The following is a 23,063-nucleotide window of genomic DNA, read 5'->3' as shown; positions in this document are numbered from 1 at the left end:
TGAATGACTTTTATCAATGCTGATCTCCCCGATGAAAGTCTGAAAGGCAGTATTGGCAGTATTAATGGTCTCTGATAAAGAAGTGGGTACATATTATTGATCTGGCAACGGGGGCTTAATACATTTGCACCATATGAATGAAATGCTTGTCCTCAGACAATGGTGACTTCTCCCACGATGCCACGTGCAAGCCCTAAGTGAGTCTATGTGGCACCTTGCACTTCAAGATCCTCCTTGTGGCGCACCATAACTGCTAGGTACACTGGGAGTTGGCGGACCAATTTCTTCTGCCGACCTACCATCACTCTTCTACCTACATCAGCGCGACTGCGTCTGCGTTAGTCATATAGAACGTTGTCAAGTCTGCCCCACACGTTTGCCGGGGAAGGGTTTTTTCGAGACACCACTCAAGGCTCCAAATAATCACGATGGATACCAAAGATCAGGGCACCCTGAAGAGACTCAAATCAGACCATTCGAACCTGGGATCGCCGAACAAGCCAAAGAAAGTTACTACGGAGGCACTCGATATGATCCTAAACAGGTTGGACGAAGTGAAAGATTTGGCTAAGGTCACCAAGGAAGAAGTGGTGGCAATCCGTCAAGATATTAGGGACACTAATGCACGTCTGACAGAAACGGAATCCAGGATTAGTCGTTTGGAAGATATCGAGGTTAAAACTTGTGCGGCCCTGAAACACCTACACATCTCCTCCGACCAAACCACTAGAAGACTGGCTGAGTTGGAAGATAGAAATAGAAGAGGGAACCTACGCATTTTTGGGGTCCCGGAGAGGTCCGAGGATTCAGAGGGGTCGTGCATCCAGTTCTTGGAATCATGGTTTGCTCAGGCCATGAATTTGACTTTTGTTAATCCTCTAGAGTTTGACAGAGCACACAGAGTACCCGGAAGAATCACTAAGATGCAAAAAGGTCCCAGGCCCATCGTCTGTAAGCCGTTGCTATATCAGCATGTGGAGCAAATACTTGCCTTTGTTCGGAAGCACAATCACATCCTGTGGAGAGACGCAAAGATCTATATCTCACAAGATTATAGTAAAGAAACAGTGGAAGTAAGGAAGGCCTTTTTGGCCCTGCGACCACAACTGAAGTCGAGGGGATATCAATTTGGCTTTGTGGGTCCGGCGAAATATAGAGTAACAGTACGTGGATCACCTCATTTTTTCATGGATCCTATGAAACTCAAGCGCATGCTCGAGGAGTTGGAAGAACGTGACATGGAAACCAACAACCCAGACAATATGGCGGCCTCGGCTTCAGGATACAAATGAACATTTCTGGGAGATGCTGTCTACAATTGATCATCTCTACCCATATAGACTCACAGGATTTGTGGCCCTATCACCTACCAGGTTAGGTCTTACACTCGAAATCCCCTTCTGACACTGGGAGTTACTCCGTGAGTTATATTACAACGTACTATTCTGGCTCAACTTTTGGCAATTTATTCTGCCCTTGATTCCTTATTATCGAACTGGTATTACCGTACTAATTTCTTTGATTTAAATTGTAACTAGTCTCGAAGATATGTAAAATTGTGTGACATTAACATACTACATCGGCATTAGTTCGACATTACTACGGCCCTGTTGAGACTATTGACAAGGGGGCCATTCACTGTTAGTTTATCGCTCTTGTTTATGTATATAGTCTACTGGCTCTTAGGGTGCCCTAAAAGGAGAGTATGATGTCACAATATTCTATAAGGGCCTTCATTATACTTTAAACTATTTCCATTTGATGCTCTACTGCTAGAATCTCATAGAGTATACCAGGTTATCCAGAGTATAATCTCATAGTTAAACCACACCATTTAGAAGTTCTCATTGCTTTAACCTCTTAAGCGCTGCTGACGGCCAACGGTCATCACGAGCGCTACCTCCCCAGTGCTGCGCACGACCATTGGACGTCCATTCAGCACTAGTTCCAATGGACAGCGCAGCACTGGGGAGGGATATTTGCGAAGCAGCTAAGGTGTTAATGTATGGTTTTATACACTTCAAACTGTTGTTCCAATGTTCCCCAGTGCTGCGCACGACCATTGGACGTCCATTCAGCACTAGTTCCAATGGACAGCGCAGCACTGGGGAGGGATATTTGCGAAGCAGCTAAGGTGTTAATGTATGGTTTTATACACTTCAAACTGTTGTTCCAATGTTGGTACTGATGGGAGGGCTACTGCGGTTTTCCTCACGTCGCCATGCTTCCATATTGCAGTAGGGGTGGGTGGGGTGGGGGGATTGGGGGGGTGGGGGGGGGTGTGTGTTGTACACTGTGGTTTTCATTTTCATTTTTGATTTCTTCATCTTCGCTTTCATTTTCACTTCTAATCTACTCCTTATTTCTTGTCTGGACAAGTTGGATCATTTACATGCCATATCTGTGTGCCCATAAATCTGCTCGAGGGTTCTGTCCATTGAGTGCCATATTCATCAAGGCAGGAGATTCCTCACATGATGTGCCGTATGGCACGCCACTCTTTGGGGTTCATAATGCACTCATGATGTATGCAATAACATAAATGGTACATCCTACACTCATCACGCCGCTCGGAACGGCCTCCCTAGACAACTTAAAAATCTTGTCTTTGAATGTAAAAGGTTTGAACCAACCCATAAAAAAACAGAAGATATTGGATTATGTGCGTAGGCAGAAAGGCGACATTGTCCTGCTACAGTAGACCAAACTAGTCGCGAAACAATTCTACACTCTGCGTAATAAGTTCTATTCGGAAGTTGTGGGGTCAAGTGCCCTAGGTAAAAAGAATGGGGTGCTGATATTGTTATCGAAAAAATCCAAGATAGAGTTATTGTCCTCATCGGCAGACGAGAAGGGGCGCTGGGTCACAGCTAAGCTCGCCAGGGACAATACAGAATTTTATGTCACGAACATTTACGCACCTAACACTAATGATCTAAACTTCTGGCAGGAACTAGTGAAACAGATTGCAACTATACCTGACACAGCAGTTCACTTATTAGGAGGAGACTTTAACCTCCCATTCAATCCTGCCCTAGACAGAGACTCGAAGTGCACTTTCAAGCCAAATAAATCACATAGCGCATTCATTAAATTGTGTCAGCGCTTTAATCTGGTTGACACGTGGAGTATACAAAACCCCACTGACAGGGACTACACATTTTACTCTTCGCCACATGATTCGTACTCCCGCATTGATTACATCTTCATTACAAAAAATGGGGTACCAAGGATAGAGGACACATCCATAGAGCCAAGAGTACTATCAGACCACTCATGCATTTCCCTTTCTATCAGCAACATTAAACCCTCCCCTAAACAAACGTCATGGAGACTCAATGAAGAAATCCTAAACAAAGAACAGAATAGGATTGCCATTCAAACAGCCATCCAGTCATATCTAGAAATAAACATGAGAGGGGGCACTTCAGACCTTGTTCGCTGGGAAGCCTTGAAAAGCACCTTAAGGGGGGTTTGCATCAAGATCCGTTCTGCAATGAACAAAGATTACAATGCAAAATTAGAAACACTAGAAAGAGAGATAGCCGACCTAGAAAACAGACACCAATTGACTAAAGATCGGGAGACACTTAACACTATGACTAATAGAAAATACGAGTACAACAAGCTGGTGAGCGAAAGAGCGGGAGTATCGTTGGACAGAAGGCGGAAATTTAAACTTTGCGAATCTAATAAGGCAGGCAAAAGCCTGGCCGCCTAACCAAAATTCAAGGTACAGAAAAATTCTATTTATGTTATAAAAGACTCTGCAGGAGTAAGCCACTCTGAACCCCATGAAATAACTGAGGTCTTTAAAGACTTTTATGAGGGCCTGTATGCTAAAAACGAATTGGTTGACGAGGGTAAGGTTCAGGGTTACTTACAAGAATGCGACTTGCCAAAACTAACGTCAGAGGAACAACGCAGCCTAAATGAACCGATCTCGACTAGTGAGGTACAAAAAGCAATCAAAGGCCTGAAATGTGGAAAAGCACCTGGCCCTGTTGGCTTTACAGCTAAATTTTACAAACGTTTTGCAGTGGATCTAACAGAACCTCTTCTGCACCTTTTCCAGGAAATCACAGACACAGATGAGGTAAAAGGCACCTTAGCGGAGGCGATTAGCGCGGTGCTCCCTAAGGATGGCAAGGACCCATCATTGCCAAAAAATTATAGGCCGATTTCCCTGATTAATCTAGATTGTAAGTTACTAGCTATGATTCTATCAGCCCAGCTACAAAGAGTCCTCCCTAGCCTCATACATCCATCTCAAGCGGGTTTCTTACAACACAGACTGTCAAGCGATAACACCAGAGTATTAGCTCACGCATTAGAAAAAGCAAAACTTCTGCATAACCCCACAGTGGCAATCACGTTGGCCGCTGAGAAAGCCTTTGATAAGGTAGATTGGGCGTTTCTTGAGGCAGTTTTACACAATTTCAATTTAGGAACAACATTCACTAAACTCGTAATGGCTCTGTATGCCGGGCCCACGGCTAGGGTTAGAGCAGGGGGCTCCTTCTCCTCATCCTTCTGCCTGAAACAAGGAACGAGACAAGGATGTCCATTATCCCCATCTTTGTTTTTATTAGCAATAGAACCTTTTCTATACCATATACGGAATAATGAAGCCATTGCCGGGGTGCCGTTTAATGACTGTACTGTAAAATTAACTGAGTACGCCGATGATGTGCTCATTATGACGGAGAGAGCTGACGAGGCTATTCCGGCATTAATGACCACGATTGATGAGTATTCTAAAGACAAAACAGAGGTCAAGCTTTTAAATAACGTCGGGAATAAAGAAATACTTGGTACATCTGGCCTCACTTGGCAGCCAAAAGCTTTTAAATGTCTGGGTCTGGATTTCGAGAAAGACTTAATAACAACCCTGAAGGTGAATGAGGAACAAACTTTAAAAAAAATATCTGCATTATTAGATAGCTGGTCACCCAAGTTTTTGTCCTGGTAGGGTAGGGCTGAGACCCTCAAAATGATGTGCACGCCTCTGGTTAATTACCTGGCCAGCATGCTCCCAATGACTTTTACAGACGAATTCATCAAGAACGTGGATAGGTTGTTTGGGGAGTTCTTGTGGCGAGGGAAAAAAGCCAGGATATCATTGAAAAAGTTGCTGCTAGCAAAAGAGAAAGGCGGCCTGGGCCTTCCCTCATTCAGGAACTACCAGACGGCTTTCCTTTGTAAACAGGGGGCTCTCTGGCTAGTTGACTCTCCATTATATACTCCAGTATGGCCATCTATTGAGCGATCGATAATTACACATGCACCCCTTTCGGCCCTCCTTATCATGGACTTAGCGCATTTACCTCACTCCAAATATATCCTACTGAACACCAGGCGAGCCCTCCTCAGGCTTGACCAATCCCATAAAACTGACTCAGTAGTCAAGAAATCCACCCTAGTATCGCTGTGGAAAAACCCTATGTTCCGGTTAGATGGCAAACCCCTTTATTGGGATTTGTGGGCTAGAAGTGGTATCCATATGGTAAAAGACCTTTATGAAGATGCTCTGCCCATCCCTTTCTCGACGCTGCAAAAGACATTTAATTTACCACCCATAGAATTCTATCAATTCCTGAAATTGAAATCCGTCATCTCTAAACGTACCCTCACTACTAATTTACCCTGGCTTATGACGCGTCTACCGATACTGTACCATGCTGACCATTTCGTCTCCAGAGTTTATAAATTGCTCCTCCCCATGCCCAAGAAACCCCATAAGCTAACGAAAGGCAAGTGGGAATCGGAACATAACTCGACAGGAATAGCGATTGACTGGGACGTAATACACAGCACTGCACTATCAAATAAGGTCTCCCCGATCCTCTGTCAAACAAAGTACATGTTGCTGAACAGAGCGTTCTGGACCCCTCAGAAGTTGTTCAAATGCCATCTAAAAGATACGCCCAATTGTTGGAATTGCCAGGCAGCACCTGGGGATCTGGCGCACATGCTTTTTGATTGTTCCCTACTAAGAACATTTTGGGGGAAAGTCTTTGCTTATATTCACCAGGTATTTGGAATTACACCTGCCCAGGAATTCTTATACGTCATTTTGGGCCCACTAGATACACAATTACCTGAAATACATGACCGACAACTGTTAGATATCATGTTGACGCTGGCGTGCAAGGTCATCCTTTGTAAATGGAAGAATTTTGCTGAAGTCAACTTTAAAATCTGGCTAGAATTGCTCTCCTTTTTGAGAGGGGCGGACAATCCGGCACTGCAGTCAGCTACATGGAAGCCTTCTAACAAAAAACTGTGGTCCTCACTGGATGCGTCATCCTCTCACTTTGAACCTCCATGATACAACCGTCTAAATGTTGATTATTTTTATATGATTCATTGTCTCTGTATGACTCCATATACTCCAACGATTGTATATTTTACTGTATATTTTACTGTCGTCTGTACTGTGACTCATGCTTCCGTCAACCGATTATTATTGATGCATAGATACACTTGTCCTTATTTCATTTTCTTATTCTTACTCTCCTTTCTATTTTTCTCTCTTCCTTTGGTTTTAGGTAAGCGTCATTTATTGCCACTATTGTATTAATCTTTGTATTGGAAGATTTACTGTATTGTCTTTGCTTTTCGTTTTTCAATCTTCAATAAAAAAGACTTGAAATAAAATAAATTTAAAAAAAAGAAATTTGCCCAAATGTAAATATTGCCAGACTTTGGCCAATTATAAATGTTGCCATTTAGGTAATTAATTGTGGCTTCTATACGTTTTCGGCTTTACTTTGTTCAATCTCTTTAATTTTTACATCTAGCTAACTTTTCATCTTTAGGTGGATCCTTCAGAGTTTGTTAGTAGTTCATCCTTCATTCCTTGCTCAGCTTGAGACCCATTTACTTTTTTAGTGTAACAGGTGACAGCACTTCTAACGTGGTTAACATGTTGTAGCAGATATTTTTTAGCAATCTCTAATGATCTATATTGATGTGGAATTTTGATGTGAAAGTTTATAGATTTTGTTCCCATGTCTAATTAGGATTTTTTTGTAAACTTTAAATTAATTAAGAAGTTGGTGGTTAGCTGAAAATTAGTTTTTGTAGTAGACACTCGATATTGGAGGCTTTGCAATTGCAATTTCTCTGTAGAAATTAAGGTGGTCTTGGGCAGGTACAGTTGGTCCTTGCAAAGATACAGGTGCATTTTTAAACTTATTATATACAATACTCTCAGGTTGCCATGTGAATAAACTATGGCAGCAGTGTTTCACGGGCACAATGTTACTGATGACCCTTCTGATGTTTGGCCAGTGAAAGGCAAGGTTTCCGTTCTCTGAAAAAAAAATGATGATTTATGTAAGCTTTGTACAATTCTTGATTGCTGGAAGTGATGCCAAAAATGAAGCTTTATGACTAATGGAAAACTGTTCTGCTGTTGTGCTGTTGTGCATTCTTCCTTTAATATGTGCTCGCAGTGTTAGTCAAGTCTCAAGTAACAAAGCTGAATGTTTTTAAGAGCCTGATAACAAGTTAGACGGTGCTGCAGCGAGATGGTCCAATGCTGCACCGCAAAAAACATGTGAGAACCCCTGCCAGTATTATGAGTTTTTTAATAATTGGCAGGCGGTTCCTTTGGAGTTCTGACGGCAGTGCCTATAAAATAGTCACCACATTGGGAACATCAAAGGAAGCGCCAGCCTGGCATGGACTGTGAAATTCATGCCATGCTGGAAACTGGGGCTGCATGCACACACGGGCACATGCTGTGCCCCCCTGTGTGCGTCCACATGGAGTGAGGCACAAGGGGGCCCTGTAGGGGACCCTTTCTTTCCTCACTGTCACTGTTTTCAGGGAGGAAAGACCAGGATGCTTGTTTCCGGTCCGGGAGGACCTGGCTTGGCAGCTCGGGCTGGACTGTTCATATGAGGCACAGGGTCCAGACTGATTTGCATATGGCTGGGTCTAAACTGGGGTGTCATGGTGAGCAAAAGAAGGATGGATTTAACCCAGATCTTTTGACTGGGGGTAAATGTTTGATTTGCTCTGCATTCTGTTCATCATCTGTGTGTCTTTTGCTTTCTCACCCTAGGTGCACCAGGTATGCCCAGACGTGGGTGTGAGGCTCACTGTGCCACTGGATACAAGCTAGTCTGGCTGACGAGGGGGGTGATGCCCCAAAACCAGTCCAAGAATGCTTGTTTCCAGTCCGGGGAGGACCGGCTTCACAGTTAAGGCTGGGCTGGTCCCATGAGGCACAGGGTCAAGACTGATTTGCATATGGCCAGGTCTAAACTAGGGTGGCATGGTGAGCAAAAGAACGATGGATTTAACCCAGATCTTTTGATTGGGGGTGAATGTTTGATTTGCTCTGCATTCAATCCATCATCTTTGTGTCTTTTGCTTTCTTGACCTAAGTGCGCTGGGTATGTCCAGATGTGGGTACTGGGCTCACTGTGCCACTTGATTCAAACTAGCTTGGCTGATGAGGGGTGATGCCCCAAAACTGCTCCCAGAATGCTTGTTTCGGGTCCAGGGAGAACCTGGCTTGGCAGTTCAGGCTGGACTGTTCCCATGAGGCAGTGTTAAGACTGATTTGCATATGGCTGAGTCTAAACTGGGGTGGCATGGTGAGCAAAAGAACAATGGATTAAACCCATATCTGTTAACTGGGGGTGAATGTTTGATTTGCTCCGCATTCCGTCCATCATCTGTTTGTCTTTTGCTTTCTCGCCCTAAGTGCGACCTGTAAGCCTATACGTGGGTCTCGTGCTCACTGTGCTACTGGGTTCAAGCTAGCATGGCTGATGAGGGGTGATGCCTTCAAAACCGGTTTCAGGATGCTTGTTTCTGGTTCGGGGAGAACATGGCTTGGCAGTTCGGGCTCGACTGTTCCCATGAGGCACAGGGTCAGACTGATTTGCATATAGCCATGTCTGAACTGGGGTGGCAGAGTGGGCTAAAGAACGGTGATGGATTAAACTCAGATCTTTTGACTGGGTGTGAGTGTTTGGTTGGTTCAGATGCTCCGTCCATTACCACCCCCTTTTGTACTGCTTTTGGCCGCCATAAGTGTGGCAGGGTATGCTCAGACGTGAGTCCCTTGCTCACTTGCCACTGGATTCAAGTAAAGCCGGGCTGAAGACGGCTGGAATGCCAGAAACCGGTCCTCGGAAGCTTGTTTCCGGTCCAGGGAAGGCATGGCTTGGCAGTTCGGGCTGGACTGTTCCCATGAGGCACAGGGTCAGACTGATTTGCATATAGCCATGTCTGAACTGGGGTGGCAGAGTGGGCTAAAGAACGGTGATGTATTAAACACAGATCTTTTGACTTTGTGTGAGTGTTTGATTGGTTCAGATGCTCTGTCCATTACCACCCCCTTTTGTACCGCTTTTGGCTGCCATAAGTGTGGCAGGGTATGCTCAGACTTGAGTCCCTTGCTCACTTTGCCACTGGATTCAAGCAAGCCGGGCTGAAGACGGCTGGAATGCCAGAATCCGGTCCTCGGAAGCTTGTTTCCGGTCCAGGGAAGGCATGGGTTGGCAGTTCGGGCTGGACTGTTCCCATGAGGCACAGGGTCAGACTGATTTGCATATAGCCATGTCTGAACTGGGGTGGCAGAGTGGGCTAAAGAACGGTGATGGATTAAACCCAGATCTTTTGACTGGGTGTGAGTGTTTGATTGGTTCAGATGCTCCGTCCATTACCACCCCCTTTTGTACCGCTTTTGGCCACCATAAGTGTGGCAGGGTATGCTCAGACGTGAGTCCCTTGCTCACTTTGCCACTGGATTCAAGCAAGCCAGGCTGAAGATGGCTGGAATGCCAGAAACCGGTCCTCGGAAGCTTGTTTCCGGTCCAGGGAAGGCATGGCTTGGTAGTTCGGGCTGGACTGTTCCCATGAGGCACAGGGTCAGACTGATTTGCATATAGCCATGTCTGAACTGGGGTGGCAGAGTGGGCTAAAGAACGGTGATGGATTAAACCCAGATCTTTTGACTGGGTGTGAGTGTTTGATTGGTTCAGATGCTCCGTCCATTACCACCCCCTTTGGTACTTACCTAAAGGAGCAGTGGGCGGAGTTTAGGGCGGGCGCAAGGGCGGGGCTAAGGGGAACAAGGGGCGGGGTCAGCTTTGTGACCGTGCCAACATTGTATGAACGAAATCTGCATGCATTGTTTGAATGTGGAATGTATCTGTCCATTAGTTATATCACAATTAACTATATATATATGGCACTTACTCATAAGTGTTTATTACTATCCAAAGAAACTTTTCTTTTTTTAACAACTTTAAAATAAGAAACTATTGAGGAAAAAAACAATAAGTTCTAAATATATGCTGTCTTGTTTGCAGTCAGGTCCTTGCTGCAGGTTCATAACTCACTAAGCTATAATACAGGGATGTTAACTTTTGACCTGCAGGTAACACAAGGCTCTATGCAACAAAAACAGTAATCAACTAAGCTATCTACATAAAACAGCTAATCTGTGATTTACATGTTGCATGCTGTGCTTTCCAGAAGACACATTGATCCCCTACGCAATATTATGGTGAGTTGAACCTTTGATTAGAATGTACACAGATCTTTCAAGCAAGTGCACTAACCTCCAGAGTGATCCACTTCATTGTCACCTATGATGCCCCAAACTCACTTACTTATCCTTTCTGGTTCTCATGATTGGTGAAGGCGCAACTGTGAAAAGCAGGAATTCATCAGGCAATCTTTTCATTCACGTCACCACTGAGTGTTTCTGTCAAAATCTGGAAACCAGAGTTGCTTTTGAAGATACATGGTTTGTATAACTTTAGTGAGCAGCATATTTTCTCTCTCTCTCTGCCACTGGATGAGAAATGCGGACACACAGACAATACCGATATTGCTGTTGGTGGTTCAGCCTTTCAACATTCCGTTTTATGTGGTTGAAAGGAGTGGTGGAAGGAGTAAACACACTGCAGATGTGATATCAGAAAGAATAAAGTATCTACTGGGCTCATCTAGCTGCACTATGTGTAAAAATAAAAATACACACCATTATCTCACTTGTGTTAATTCAGCTAATAATTGATATTCTATGCCTTATATACTTACTATAATAAATGTCAAATGCATTCTTGCATTTGCAATTGTCAATTAAATAAATATTAAAAAGAACTTTAAATAGTGTTCATCACCTGCTCACGCTATGATTCAGGTGCTATTTCTTTTACGATGTGACGCCGTGAATGCTGGTCATGTCACAGCTTTTTTTTTAACCTTCCCCCGCCCTCCTCCATCTTGTTTCTTCTCCCCCCCCACATCTTCCCATCCTGTTTCGCCTACTCCCCTCACACTGCCATTCCTTCCATGTTTCTTCTGGCCACTTCATTAAGCTTCTTTTTAACTGTCCCATTACAAGACCTATTGGCTTTGCCAATGCTTGTCTTACTTCATTCTCCCAATTTAGTTTATTTGTTTTTTTGCCAACTCAATAACCCCTTTATCTCCGCTGTTAAACCGTTGCACACTCCAATTTCCTTCAGGGTGGTAGGTAGATTTACCCACTCCTGCTCATGTACTGGTAGAAGGTTTCAGCTTTAAATTGCCTCCACTGTCACTTACTATGACTTTCAGTAAACCTTCCTTTCTGAATACAGCATCTACAAAGTTCAACTCAGCAAATATTTCCCATTTACTTCGATTTTGTAATCCATACAGAAAAGTAGTACTTTTTAAACTGAACCACTCGTGCTTGCAAATTGCTTGAAATAAAGTTTGTAATGTGAAGCTTTTCAAAGAAATGAGGACAGTTTATGTATCAAACCTTAAGGTCTGAATACTAATGAGGCCATTGCATAACAGATTTTTCAATAATCTAACTAAAACGTATTCATTTTATCAACCGTCTAAGGATGACATGCTGCTTCAGACTGCCTTAAATCGAACCGATGGTCTACATCCCACTGAGCCATCTGTCTAGTCTCTCCTGGAACATTTGCAAACCTGAGGGGCCAGAGCTGACAACGGCTTTACTGGGGAACATGGTGCCAATCCCCACATTTTTGATTGGACTTAAGGTCGATAAAATAGGGATCAGCGAGTGTCGTAACAAGATCCCTTCCGATTTAAAGATTCAAGAAAGTAATTCAGATGCGTGGCGACAATAAAAGCATTACCGTACATTCTTTTGTTATTTCCTGAACAGTGCCTCCCACCTCCAGTCATTCGATTTTACAGCCCCCCTCTCAGCCCCACTGTGAAAGATCTATGGATAAGTACATGACTCTGCAGACACACCCCTGCCCTGATGACTTACAAATCAGCTCACACTGTGTCCTGGTGACGAGCTCCATTGATTGATTCCGTGCAGTGCTTGGTAAAGGTGCTGCCTTGGTATAAGTTGAGGGATGAAGGGCGCGCTGCCTCGGTTAAAGTCAGGTTCCCATGAGTACCGGTACTCTCTTCATTCTAGAAAAAGTGCCGGTACTCAAGGGGAGAAAATGAAGAAGTGCCGGTACTCAGTACCGGTGAGTACCGTCCCATTTAAAGCACTGCTTACATCACGCCGCCACCTTTGTTGCACTGGCTCTGCCGGTCCTCCAAGTTCTTGCGCTGCTCCCACAACGTGTTGAAGTCCGCATCTTCCGGAATATCCACCATCTTAGTTTAGGACAGGACAAGACTGCTGCACCAAGCACAATCCAGTGATCCTCGACGTCAACTGCTGCTGTAAAAAAGAACTATCACAACCCTATTCATGAAACTGAAATCAACTCCTCTCCAATGTATAAAACCTGATCCAGTGCTCCGAATAGCCAAGCACCAAAGCCACGTGAACCTAACTAATCCTGGCACTTCTCTCAGCATGAGAAAAGCGCCACAATTGGTTTGAGGAGGCTAACTCAGTGCTCCCCTTGAGACTAGGTGCCCGTGCCTGCAATCCCAGGGCAGTTTAACACTGCAGGGATTGGTGCGGTTAGAAGTGCGCATGTCAGGTGGGCCGTTGGATGGCAATCGGCCAATCTGACATGCGCACTTTAGACCCCACTGGCAGCATCAAGTCATCCTGATCCAGCTGCTGCCATCAGTCCCGCCCTCTTTTCGCTAGGATAGAACAGTGTGTGCCTGAAATTGGTAATGTAAATTGCCATAATTGTATTGAAAGGTGTCTGCTGTGCTTGCAGCAGGCGGGGTGACGCTCCTCCGCCCTTTGGGGGCAACCGCCACAGTTCTATTCTATTCTATGCATTGTTAAAGCGTATAGCTACTGGAACAGGCCTCCGAACACTAAGGAAAATGTTCAGATCCTATTTCACCCTCGGGTTAGAGAAATAACAAGGATTTCAATTACTTTCAGAAACCTGGGGGATTATTCACAAGCCCCTTGCGTTGCCGGTATGTCACGGTTTTTCATACTAAAAGTGCTGCATGGGCGACGCAAGGGGCTTCAAGCCCCTTGCTTCCTCTTCCATCTTGCGTATCCCGACAGGCAAGGAATTCCATAGTCTAGGGACGACATAAGCAAAAGACTGACCACCACTTTTTACTGTCTGGACTTTCGGTGTCACCAGTTGACGTGAAGCAGCAGGTCACACACAGTCCTGTTAGGGATATAAGGTTGTATCAGGTGTTGTAGCAGCCGAGGTCCTTATTGTGTAAAGCTCAGTGGGTCGCACAGAGGACTTTAAAACATTAAACTGGATCCTCTGTTTGACAGGTAGCCAGGGCAGGGAGGCCAGTCAGTCTGGCATGGTGAAGTGCTTTGAGATCCTTATAAGAAGGCGCTCCACTGTCTTTTGCGCAAAACCCAGAGGACAGCTTCTTCTGTCCAAATCCTAGGGGTGACAGCAGAAGCTTTGGGCAAAGTGTGTGATTTCCATTGAAAACCAAGTGCAGATTTTTGTGTTCTCACCTAAAATCATAGACTAGGCTTTAGAACTCTGGCTTTGGTAACATCTTTTGTGACATTAAGTATATCATTAGATGAATTAAATATACGATTCTACATTTGATGACAACACACGTTTCTTAAAAATGTAAAGGTAAAATTAGAAGCCTTCTCAGCAGAAAGAGGTCAGCTGTTGTAATGAACACCCCTGTCATCCGCCAATTACGAAATATTCTCCAGATGGTTCAGAAGATCATGGAGACCAGTTGGGGGGAGTTGGGAGAGTTCTTTATTTGTCGCATCTGCTGAAGACCAGATGGTAATGGTATGCACTGCTAAAATGCAATAAAATTATATGGAAAAAAAATGTCTTCAGATGGTTTACAGAACACTGGTTTTACTTTTGGATATGTTATGGGTGCAGAACAACAGTGTCCTGTGGGGTAAGTAGACATAATATCGAGTTTTTAATTTCGACTGGACATAATATCGAGTTTTTAATTTAGACTAGACATAATATCGACTAGACATAATATAGACTACCAAAATATCGACTAGAAAAATGTAATATCGACTAGAATAGCAATATTATCGAATCAAAAATATAGAATGGACATAATAGCGACTAGACATAATATAGACAACAAAAATATCGAATTTAAGGTAAGTTAATATTAATGTTTAATTATTATGTAATATAAATCTGTAGCGGGTTGTGGGTTTATAGGGGAATAGGGTGGGAAGTAATTTATTTATAATTAATTAAATATGTTAATTATTTAATTTTTATTTATTTAAAATTAATTGTTAATTAATTATTAATTGGTAAATAATTTAAATATGATTGGTAATTAATTTTAATTGATTAATTGATAAATATATAATTTTTTGTAATTTATTATCTGTAGCGGGTTGTGGGTTTATAGGGGAATAGGGTGGGAAGTAATTTAATTATAATTAATTAAATATGTTCTTTAATTAATTGGTAATTATTTCAAATTAATTGTTAATTAATCATTAATTGGTGATTAATTAAAATATATTGCGTAATTAAATATAATTGATTAATTCTTAAATTTTTTTTTGTAATTTATTTTCTGTAGCGGGTTGTGGGTTTATAGGGGAATAGGATGGGAAGTAATTTAATTATAATTAATTAAAACTGTTATTTAATTAATTGCTATTTAATTAAAATTATTTGTTAATTAATCATTAATTGGTAATTAATTAAAATATAATTGGTAATTAAATATAATTGATTAAATGATTAATTATTTATTTTTAGTAATTTATTTTCTGTAGCGGGATGTGGGTTTATAGGGGATTAGGGTGGGAAGTAATTTAATAATCATGAATTAAATATGTAATTTAATTTATTGGTATTTATTTCGAATTGTTAATTAATTATTAATTGGGGATTAATTACAATATAATTGGTAAATACATTTAAATGATTAATTAATAAATATGTTAATTTAATTTCTGTAGTGGGTTGTGTGTTTATAGAGGAATAGATGTTGAAGTCATTAAATTGTAAGTAATTAAATTGTTTAAATAAATATATTGAGTTTATTTTGTAAAATATTTAAAATTTTTACATTAATTGATTGTTAATAGGTAAATAATTAGTATTAGTAGGTAATTTATATTATTAAATAATTTTTCATTATCATTTTAATAGAATATGTAATATAATGTACACAATTCTTAAATATTTAAATTAATTTGCAATAGATTTTACTATTTATGATATTTATATTTATATAAGAAGTATTTACTTTCCTTACTGTTTCACTCACTGGAGTTGGAATAGTAATTTTAACCCCTACGCTATCCTACGCTTTCCCTACTGTTGCACTCTCTGGAGTTGGAATAGTAATTTTTACCTCTACGCTATCCAACTCTTTCTCTACTGTTGCACTCACTAGAGTTGGAATAGTAATTTAAACCCCTACGCTATCCAACGCTTTCCCTACTGTTACACCCTCTGGAGTTGGAATAGTAGATTTTACCCCTACGCTATCAAACGCTTACCTTACTGTTACACTCTTTGGAGTTGGAATAGTAAATTTTACCCCTACGCTATCCAATGCTTACTCTACTGTTACTCTTACTGGAGTTGTAATAGTAATTTTTACTCCTACGCTATCCAACGCTTTCCTTACTGTTACACTCACTGGAGTTGGAATAGTAATTTAAACCCTTACGCTATACAACGCTTTCCCTACTGTTGCACTTTCTGGAGTGGTAATAGTAATTTTTACCCCTACGCTATCCTACCCTTTCCCTACTGTTGCACTCTCTGGAGTTGGAATAGTAATTTTTACCCCTACGCTATCCAACGCTTTCTCTACTGTTGCACTCACTGGGGTTGGAATAGTAATTTAAACCCCTCCGCTATCCAACTCTTTCTCTACTGTTGCACTCACTGGAGTTGGAATAGTAATTCTAACCCCTACGCTATCCAACGCTTTCCCTACTGTTACACTCTCTGGAGTTGGAATGGTAATTTAATCCCCTACGCTATCCAACGCTTTCCCTACTGTTACACTCTGGAGTTGGAATAGTAATTTTTACCCCTACGCTATCCAAAGCTTTCCCTACTGTTACACTCTCTGGAGTTGGAATAGTAATTTTTACCCCTAGGCTATCCAAAGCTTTCCCTACTGTTACACTCTCTGGAGTTGGAATAGTAATTTTTACCCCTACGCTATCCAACGCTTACTCTACTGTTGCTTTCTCTGGAGTTGGAATAGTAATTTTTACCCCTACGCTATCCTACGCTTTCCTTACTGTTACACTCACTGGAGTTGGAATAGTAATTTAAACCCTTACGCTATACAACGCTTTCCCTACTGTTGCACTCTCTGGAGTGGTAATAGTAATTTTTACCCCTACGCTATCCTACGCTTTCCCTACTGTTGCACTCTCTGGAGTTGGAATAGTAATTTTTACCCCTACGCTATCCAACGCTTTCCCTACTGTTGCACTCACTGGAGTTGGAATAGTAATTCTAACCCCTACGCTATCCAACGCTTTCCCTACTGTTACACTCTCTGGAGTTGGAATAGTAATTTAATCCCCTACGCTATCCAACGCTTTCCCTACTGTTACACTCTCTGGAGTTGGAATAGTCATTTTTACCCCTACGCTATCCAAAGCTTTACCTGCTGTTACACTCTCTGGAGTTGGAATAGTAATTTTTACCCCTACGCTATCCAACGCTTTCCCTGCTGTTGCACTCACTGGAGTGGGAATAGTAATTTTTACCCCTACGCTATCCAAAGCTTTCCCTACTGTTGCACTTACTGGAGTTGGAATAGTAATTTTTACCCCTACGCCACAGCTTTCCAAACTTTTCATGTTGGTGACACAGTTTTTAGACATTCATCATTTTGCGACACGGTAATGCAAGAAAGCGTACTGATGAAGCCCAAACCATCTAAGGGAGGTTCGGGGGTGGATGCTTTCTCATCCCCCCTCCGCCCCCCCCCCGAGAACATTTTGAAAAAATAGTGGTCAAATGGTGCATTTTCAAGCAATTTTGAGAAAACAGGGCTCTGCACATCCTTCGGCTCTTAGAGCCAAGGCAGCGCCCTCCCTTGAATTCTCTGGCTTGGCCACCTCTACAATTACGGCCAGGTAGACTCAGGTAGAGGCTAGCTGACGGATCCCTGGTGCATGGTGACTGTTTTGTGAGCACCCTCCTCTGTACAATGGTTATCTGTTTCCTGCAGATGGGCGTCTGGAATGCCAACTTGTGTCTCAGATGAGGACTAGATCGCTAACCAGTGGGGAAGTGTGCAGCAGCCAATGAAGAGTGACCTGCCTAGACCGGCCCTCTCCACTCAAACAGTGCGTAATCACAGTGCTGCGGCAGGCCAGAGGGTCTTCTAAACAGTAAGATGCAGATTTACAATATACTGCAAGCCAAACATTCCCACCCTACACAACCCCAAAATTGTATACAGGGAACCTAAGTAAGGCTGACAACCACTTTGTCTTCATTAAGCACTCAGTTTATCACCACTCAAAATTGTCTACCTTCTTTCAGCAGTTGTCTCTGCTTTATTATAATTTTTCTCTCACTAATCTTATCTCTTTCTCATCTGTTTCTGTCAGTATCACAGCTTCCTTATTGACGTCACCTTTTATTGGTACTCTCCTCTGTCTGACTCTTGGCTATGTCATTGTCACCCATGTGTGCCTCTATCACCTAGTGCTCTCACCTGAAGTGTGGCTAATCACGAAAAGACCAGAAGGTTGTTCAATGAGTAATTCTGGAGTAATTGAATAAGTATAAGTTTTACAGATAATCTGCCCAGGAGTGCACATCCAGGTCCATCCTACTTGAAATTCAGAGCGTTGCAGCGATCAATTCAGCTCTGAGGCCGGTAATGGCAATCACTATATACCGGAAATGCATTTCCTGGAATTTCTTCCTAACTTTGGTCTGATGTAATGTACACAGTGGCAGCAGCAACTGCAGTATCACCTTCTGGAGAGGACGTGGCCCTAGCGACAGACCTGCCGACTCTATCACCTTGGAACAAAATTGGAGTCTCTGGGCCCGCACAACATCCTGGGATTCTGGCCTAATCACATAATCTTCTCTTGCCTAAAACCACGAATGTGAACGTGTGTATTAATATAACATGTTAAAGCGATCCAATACATTCGGATCGATTTTGCGCTATATAAAAGTGCAGAATTAGAGCAGCTCTGTACCTGTGGTCTCGCTGCACGGTGCAATATCTCAGCTTATAAAAAGAAGGTGCTTTGGCAACAGTAACCTCAGACTGACCCGGTTAATTACAATTCACGTCCGTTTTTTCTTCAGGCAAGAAATTACACTTCGGGCGCGGAGAGAAGCTTAGAGCAGTGATTGAAGGGCAGCAGGGATGATACGGGCAGTTGTAAAGGGAGAGAGTAGTAGAGGGAGGGGCAGGGCACGGGTGAAGTGCAGTACTGAAACTGCAAGAAAGCCCGGGAGAGGCTGGCGAACCACGCAGAGACTGAAGGTCAAAGAAGTGCATGCAAATTGGGGGCAGAGCAGTTAAGACACCGCATCTCAGCGACACACCCACACATGGCAGGCGACACAGTACTGTGTCGCGACACAGAGTTTGGAAAGCTCTGCCCTACGCTATCCTACGCTTTCCCTACTGTTGCACTCTCTGGAGTTGGAATAGTAATTTTTACCCCTACGCTATTCAACTCTTTCTCTACTGTTGCACTCACTGGAGTTGGAATAGTAATTTTAACCCCTCTGCTATCCAACACTTTCCCTACTGTTACACTCTCTGGAGTTGGAATAGTAATTTAAACCCCTACGCTATCCAACGCTTTCCCTACTGTTACACTCTCTGGAGTTGGAATAGTAATTTTTACCCCTACGCTATCCAACACTTTCCCTACTGTTGCACTCACTGGAGTGGGAATAGTCATTTTTACCCCTACGCTATCCAACGCTTTCCCTATTGTTGCACTCTCTGGAGTAGGAATAGTAATTTTTACCCCTACGCTATCCAACGTTTTCCCTACTGTTGCACTCACTGGAGTCGTTACAGTACATTTAACCCTCTCGCTATCCTATGGTAAAAATATTGTATATGTTTAGTTAATAATATGTATATATATATATATATATATGTATTAAACATTTTTTTTTAAGATACATTAATTATTTCTTAATTTTACGATTATTTTAGTATTTTAAATATGTTTATATTAATGTAATTTATTGTTATATTACTTTTAAGTTACTTTTAACATATTTAAAAAATTCGATATTTTGACATTCTATATTTTTAACACTCGATATTTTGGAGTCGATATTTTTGCACTTACCTGTTTGAAGATAGGAAGTCGATATTCTGTCAGTCGATATTTTAACCTCGATATTTTGTCCTCTCGATATTTTGTCTGTCGAGGTTCTGTCAGTGATCCCTCCAGTGGCGTTGTGAATATAGCTGCAATTTTTACTAAGCCCCAACCCTGAGGTTTGCTCACCAGATTTCTTCTCTTCCAGCTCCAGAATGACTACGTCCTGGGGTACCTGGAGAGTGTCCTGCTCTTCGGATCTGTACTCCAGAACCTTTTGGAAAACAACATCCTGATCACACCGGAGGCCTTCCTTGATCAGTTCCGTAACCTATCTATAGAAGGTGAGGTGATCGGGTGAAGCACAGGGGTTTTCAGAAACACCAATGAACAGATGAGAGGGACGGCAGGGGTACCAGTGGCATGGCTTACTGGAGCAGATTTATGTTGCTTTCCCTGCTTCCACACCCAACCGACCACCAGGCAGTTGATATACTGTAAAGTCGGTTGCCTGGTCCATGGGTTTGACAGCTGCTTGTCAATATATATTTTGTGGACACCACAACCACAGAATTACCAGAGAATTCCAATTTAAATACGCGTATGTCCCACTCCCAATGCTGCAGGCATAACTGACAGGAACACAGAATGATCCAAACATTTTTAGTAGAAAAATGCTGGCACAGGTACCATTCTGACGAGTGCCATTGTAGCTAAAAACTACTTTTGAAGAAGCAATAATGTCAGATGGAGCAGCAAATCATTAAGCACCATGGAGCAAAGGAAGCAGAGAGGGGGTGGGGGGGCAGTGGAGGAAAGAGAGAAAGGGGACAAGAACAAAGGAAAGCAAAATGCAAAAAAAGGTCAAGAAAATGTAAGTTGTTTTCAAAGGAAAAGGAATGCCTCCATTCCTCTCTTCGATCTCTCTCTTTCCATCCATCCATCCACTCTCTCCCCTCTCTGATATCTCTCCATCTATATTGACAACCCCTTTACCTGCTGCAGTAAATCTCAGGAAGTTGGGAAAATTGACACAGGCACCAGCAGCGACCTGGTCTTTCAAAATTAGCCTCCAGTGGCTCAAGCCCACCGTGGAACTGCCCGATGGAATAAAAGGCCAGTCCGGCCCTAAGATTTCTGCTGCAGCCTTGTATTTACATCAGTGTTTCCGTTTCTTAGGTGTTTGGGGGCCTCTGATCCTGGACAATGCTGGAGACCGAGACTGGAACCTGACGCTCTTGTATACCTCAACAGACACCAATCAGGTATGAGCGCACTCCGTGGGTGCATGTACTTTTTGACAGACTAATCAGGTATACTATAATAGTACTCTATGTGTGGTAGAGGCAAGAAGAAGATCCTTCTTGTATAGTTTGGCAGACACTAACTGGGCAGGAGTGCACTCTATAGTTCGACAGGCACCAACCAAATTTGAGTCTGTGGCCTGCTCTGCAGCAAGGAGTTGTGCATGAAATCCACCATGTGAGGATTTGGGTGTATTATGTGATATGGTTGTGGGGCCTTATCATACAATACACTCGCAAAAACTGGGAACAGTCAGGCTTGTTTGCAACCTTGGGTAGCTGTGGCTTTGAGCAACAAGGCTTAGCAAAGGAACAATGTGTAGAGCATCTAACAGCTCCAAATAACAGAATACGACAGCCAAACAACAAGAAAGAGACACAACAACAAATTATAAAAACAGAGCATATTTTTATGAGTTTTTAGAGTTCTTGTTCATCAAAATACACCGTAGGGTTTCAGAGATACAACTTTTAGAAGAAATAAATATTTTTAAATCCAACAGCAAACCAGCATTGATCAACACAAATTTTGCAAACTTTTGGATAGTTTGAAACAGTTAGTTTGGTGACTCCAGCTTGGATTGTGCAACCAAAATCCGACAAGGCAGAGGTCTAGGAGTTTAGTAAACTTACTTTGGACAGAGAGCTGACCACCAGTGCCTTTTGCAGTCCAGTTCTAGCCTTTAGCATCCGACCGCCATAGACGATAATGAAGTGGTACTGATGCTGGGGATGCAGGCAGAAATGATGCACAAAGATGCTCCTCGTGCTGTACTGTCAACAGAGGTGAAGTGCTGTTGATCCCTTGGGTCCACAGGTGGGCTGAAGCGACTTTGACCATGGCATTTGGGGGCCTCACAAAGTCCTCTCTGCGACAGTAGAAAGCCAGCTGCTGTGGGGCTTCCAATCTCGCAACACATCTGTAACATTGAATATGCTTGGTGAGGGCTAGTGTCCCTCTTGGGCAACAAACCTACTCTCTGACAGCTCCCCCGGTTCTGGCAGACATGGGTGCAACTTTTAGCTGTCTTAGATTTGTCTCTTGGCATGCCCAGCGGCAACCAGCGTTGATCCCTCAGGAGTGACTACTGCCTTGTCAGTTTGGGCTTCCACAACATTGATGTCCCTGGTGCTGTTCCAGGGAGCCAGCCAACTGACCCTTGAAGTCACTGCTTCGATCTGGGGCTGGGAATCAAGTTTTCCCCGAATCAGTAGCCACAGGCACAGTCTAATCTCACTAGCACAAAGTGCAGCAGGTGCAGTCCTTCTGACAGTGCAGCCTCTCTTCATACAGCTTAAAATGCAGCAGGATACTCCTCTCTTGGTCCTTTCTCCAAATCCACGGTGTACTGAATTTCATGGTGCCAGGGGTGCCCAATATACCCCAAGAAAATACCAGAGGGGACAGCAGGATTAATAGCCAGTGGGCTAGTAGGTTCCTCCTCTTTGGAGACAAGGTTCTTGAAATGTGTTGCCTTTGGCAATCCCAGAGTTCAATATTCTTGGCTTTCTCGAGATCTGGACGTTTCTTCGACTGCGGAGAGCTTGGTAGCCCACCCCAGAGGTCTGGCTAGCTAAGGGCTAAATGCCCATGGGAAAACTGGTTTGGGGATGGGTTTTCCCTCTCTGGCCCCTGTCTCCAGCTTGTCTACAGGTAGAAAAGGCAGCCAACTCCGGTGTGTTGTCCCCTTTGAAGCTAGCCTTTTGGGCTAACACCCCTTGCAGCCTCTCTGGGGTAGAGGGGGGTACCACCTCAATCTGCGGCACCTGCCTTTGTTCCTGAGCCTGGGTGTCATTTATATGTCTCCCCAGGTGGGCAGACAGCCGTCTGTGTGGCATAACCTTTGTGAGGCCACTGAACTAGCTGAGGCACAAAGGAGCAGCTTTTCAAAAATGGCTAAACTTCAAAAGTGACTTAAATCTCAACTTGGGAGTAAATACGGATATAGTGTCATGTTTAATTTGATGCCTTACAGTACCCTGTTAGGTAGTACCATTCAGAAGTTAGCCAGGATGAGATGCCAGCCAGTAACTCTGTGTGAGCCAATGGGACTACTAACTTTCCTCAGCAAAATGACACCTTTGAA

The 23,063-nt window shown here is 43.0% G+C and overlaps 1 protein-coding gene across 1 annotated transcript in view; it reads left to right on the top strand.

The window, feature by feature from the left end:
- LOC147747979 (guanylyl cyclase C-like) overlaps positions 1-23,063 on the top strand; it is a 501,196-nt gene that overhangs the window by 167,596 nt on the left and 310,537 nt on the right. Inside the window, exons 8-9 of the mRNA XM_086957493.1 lie at positions 19,881-20,016; positions 20,852-20,937. Coding sequence (XP_086813619.1) covers positions 19,881-20,016; positions 20,852-20,937 — 222 coding nt within the window. The remainder of the gene's footprint in view (positions 1-19,880; positions 20,017-20,851; positions 20,938-23,063) is intronic.

Source organism: Lissotriton vulgaris, chromosome 1_1 (assembly GCF_964263255.1).
Source record: "Lissotriton vulgaris chromosome 1_1, aLisVul1.2, whole genome shotgun sequence".
Classification (NCBI taxonomy): domain Eukaryota; kingdom Metazoa; phylum Chordata; class Amphibia; order Caudata; family Salamandridae; genus Lissotriton; species Lissotriton vulgaris.
This window is presented reverse-complemented; position numbering and strand designations above follow the sequence as displayed.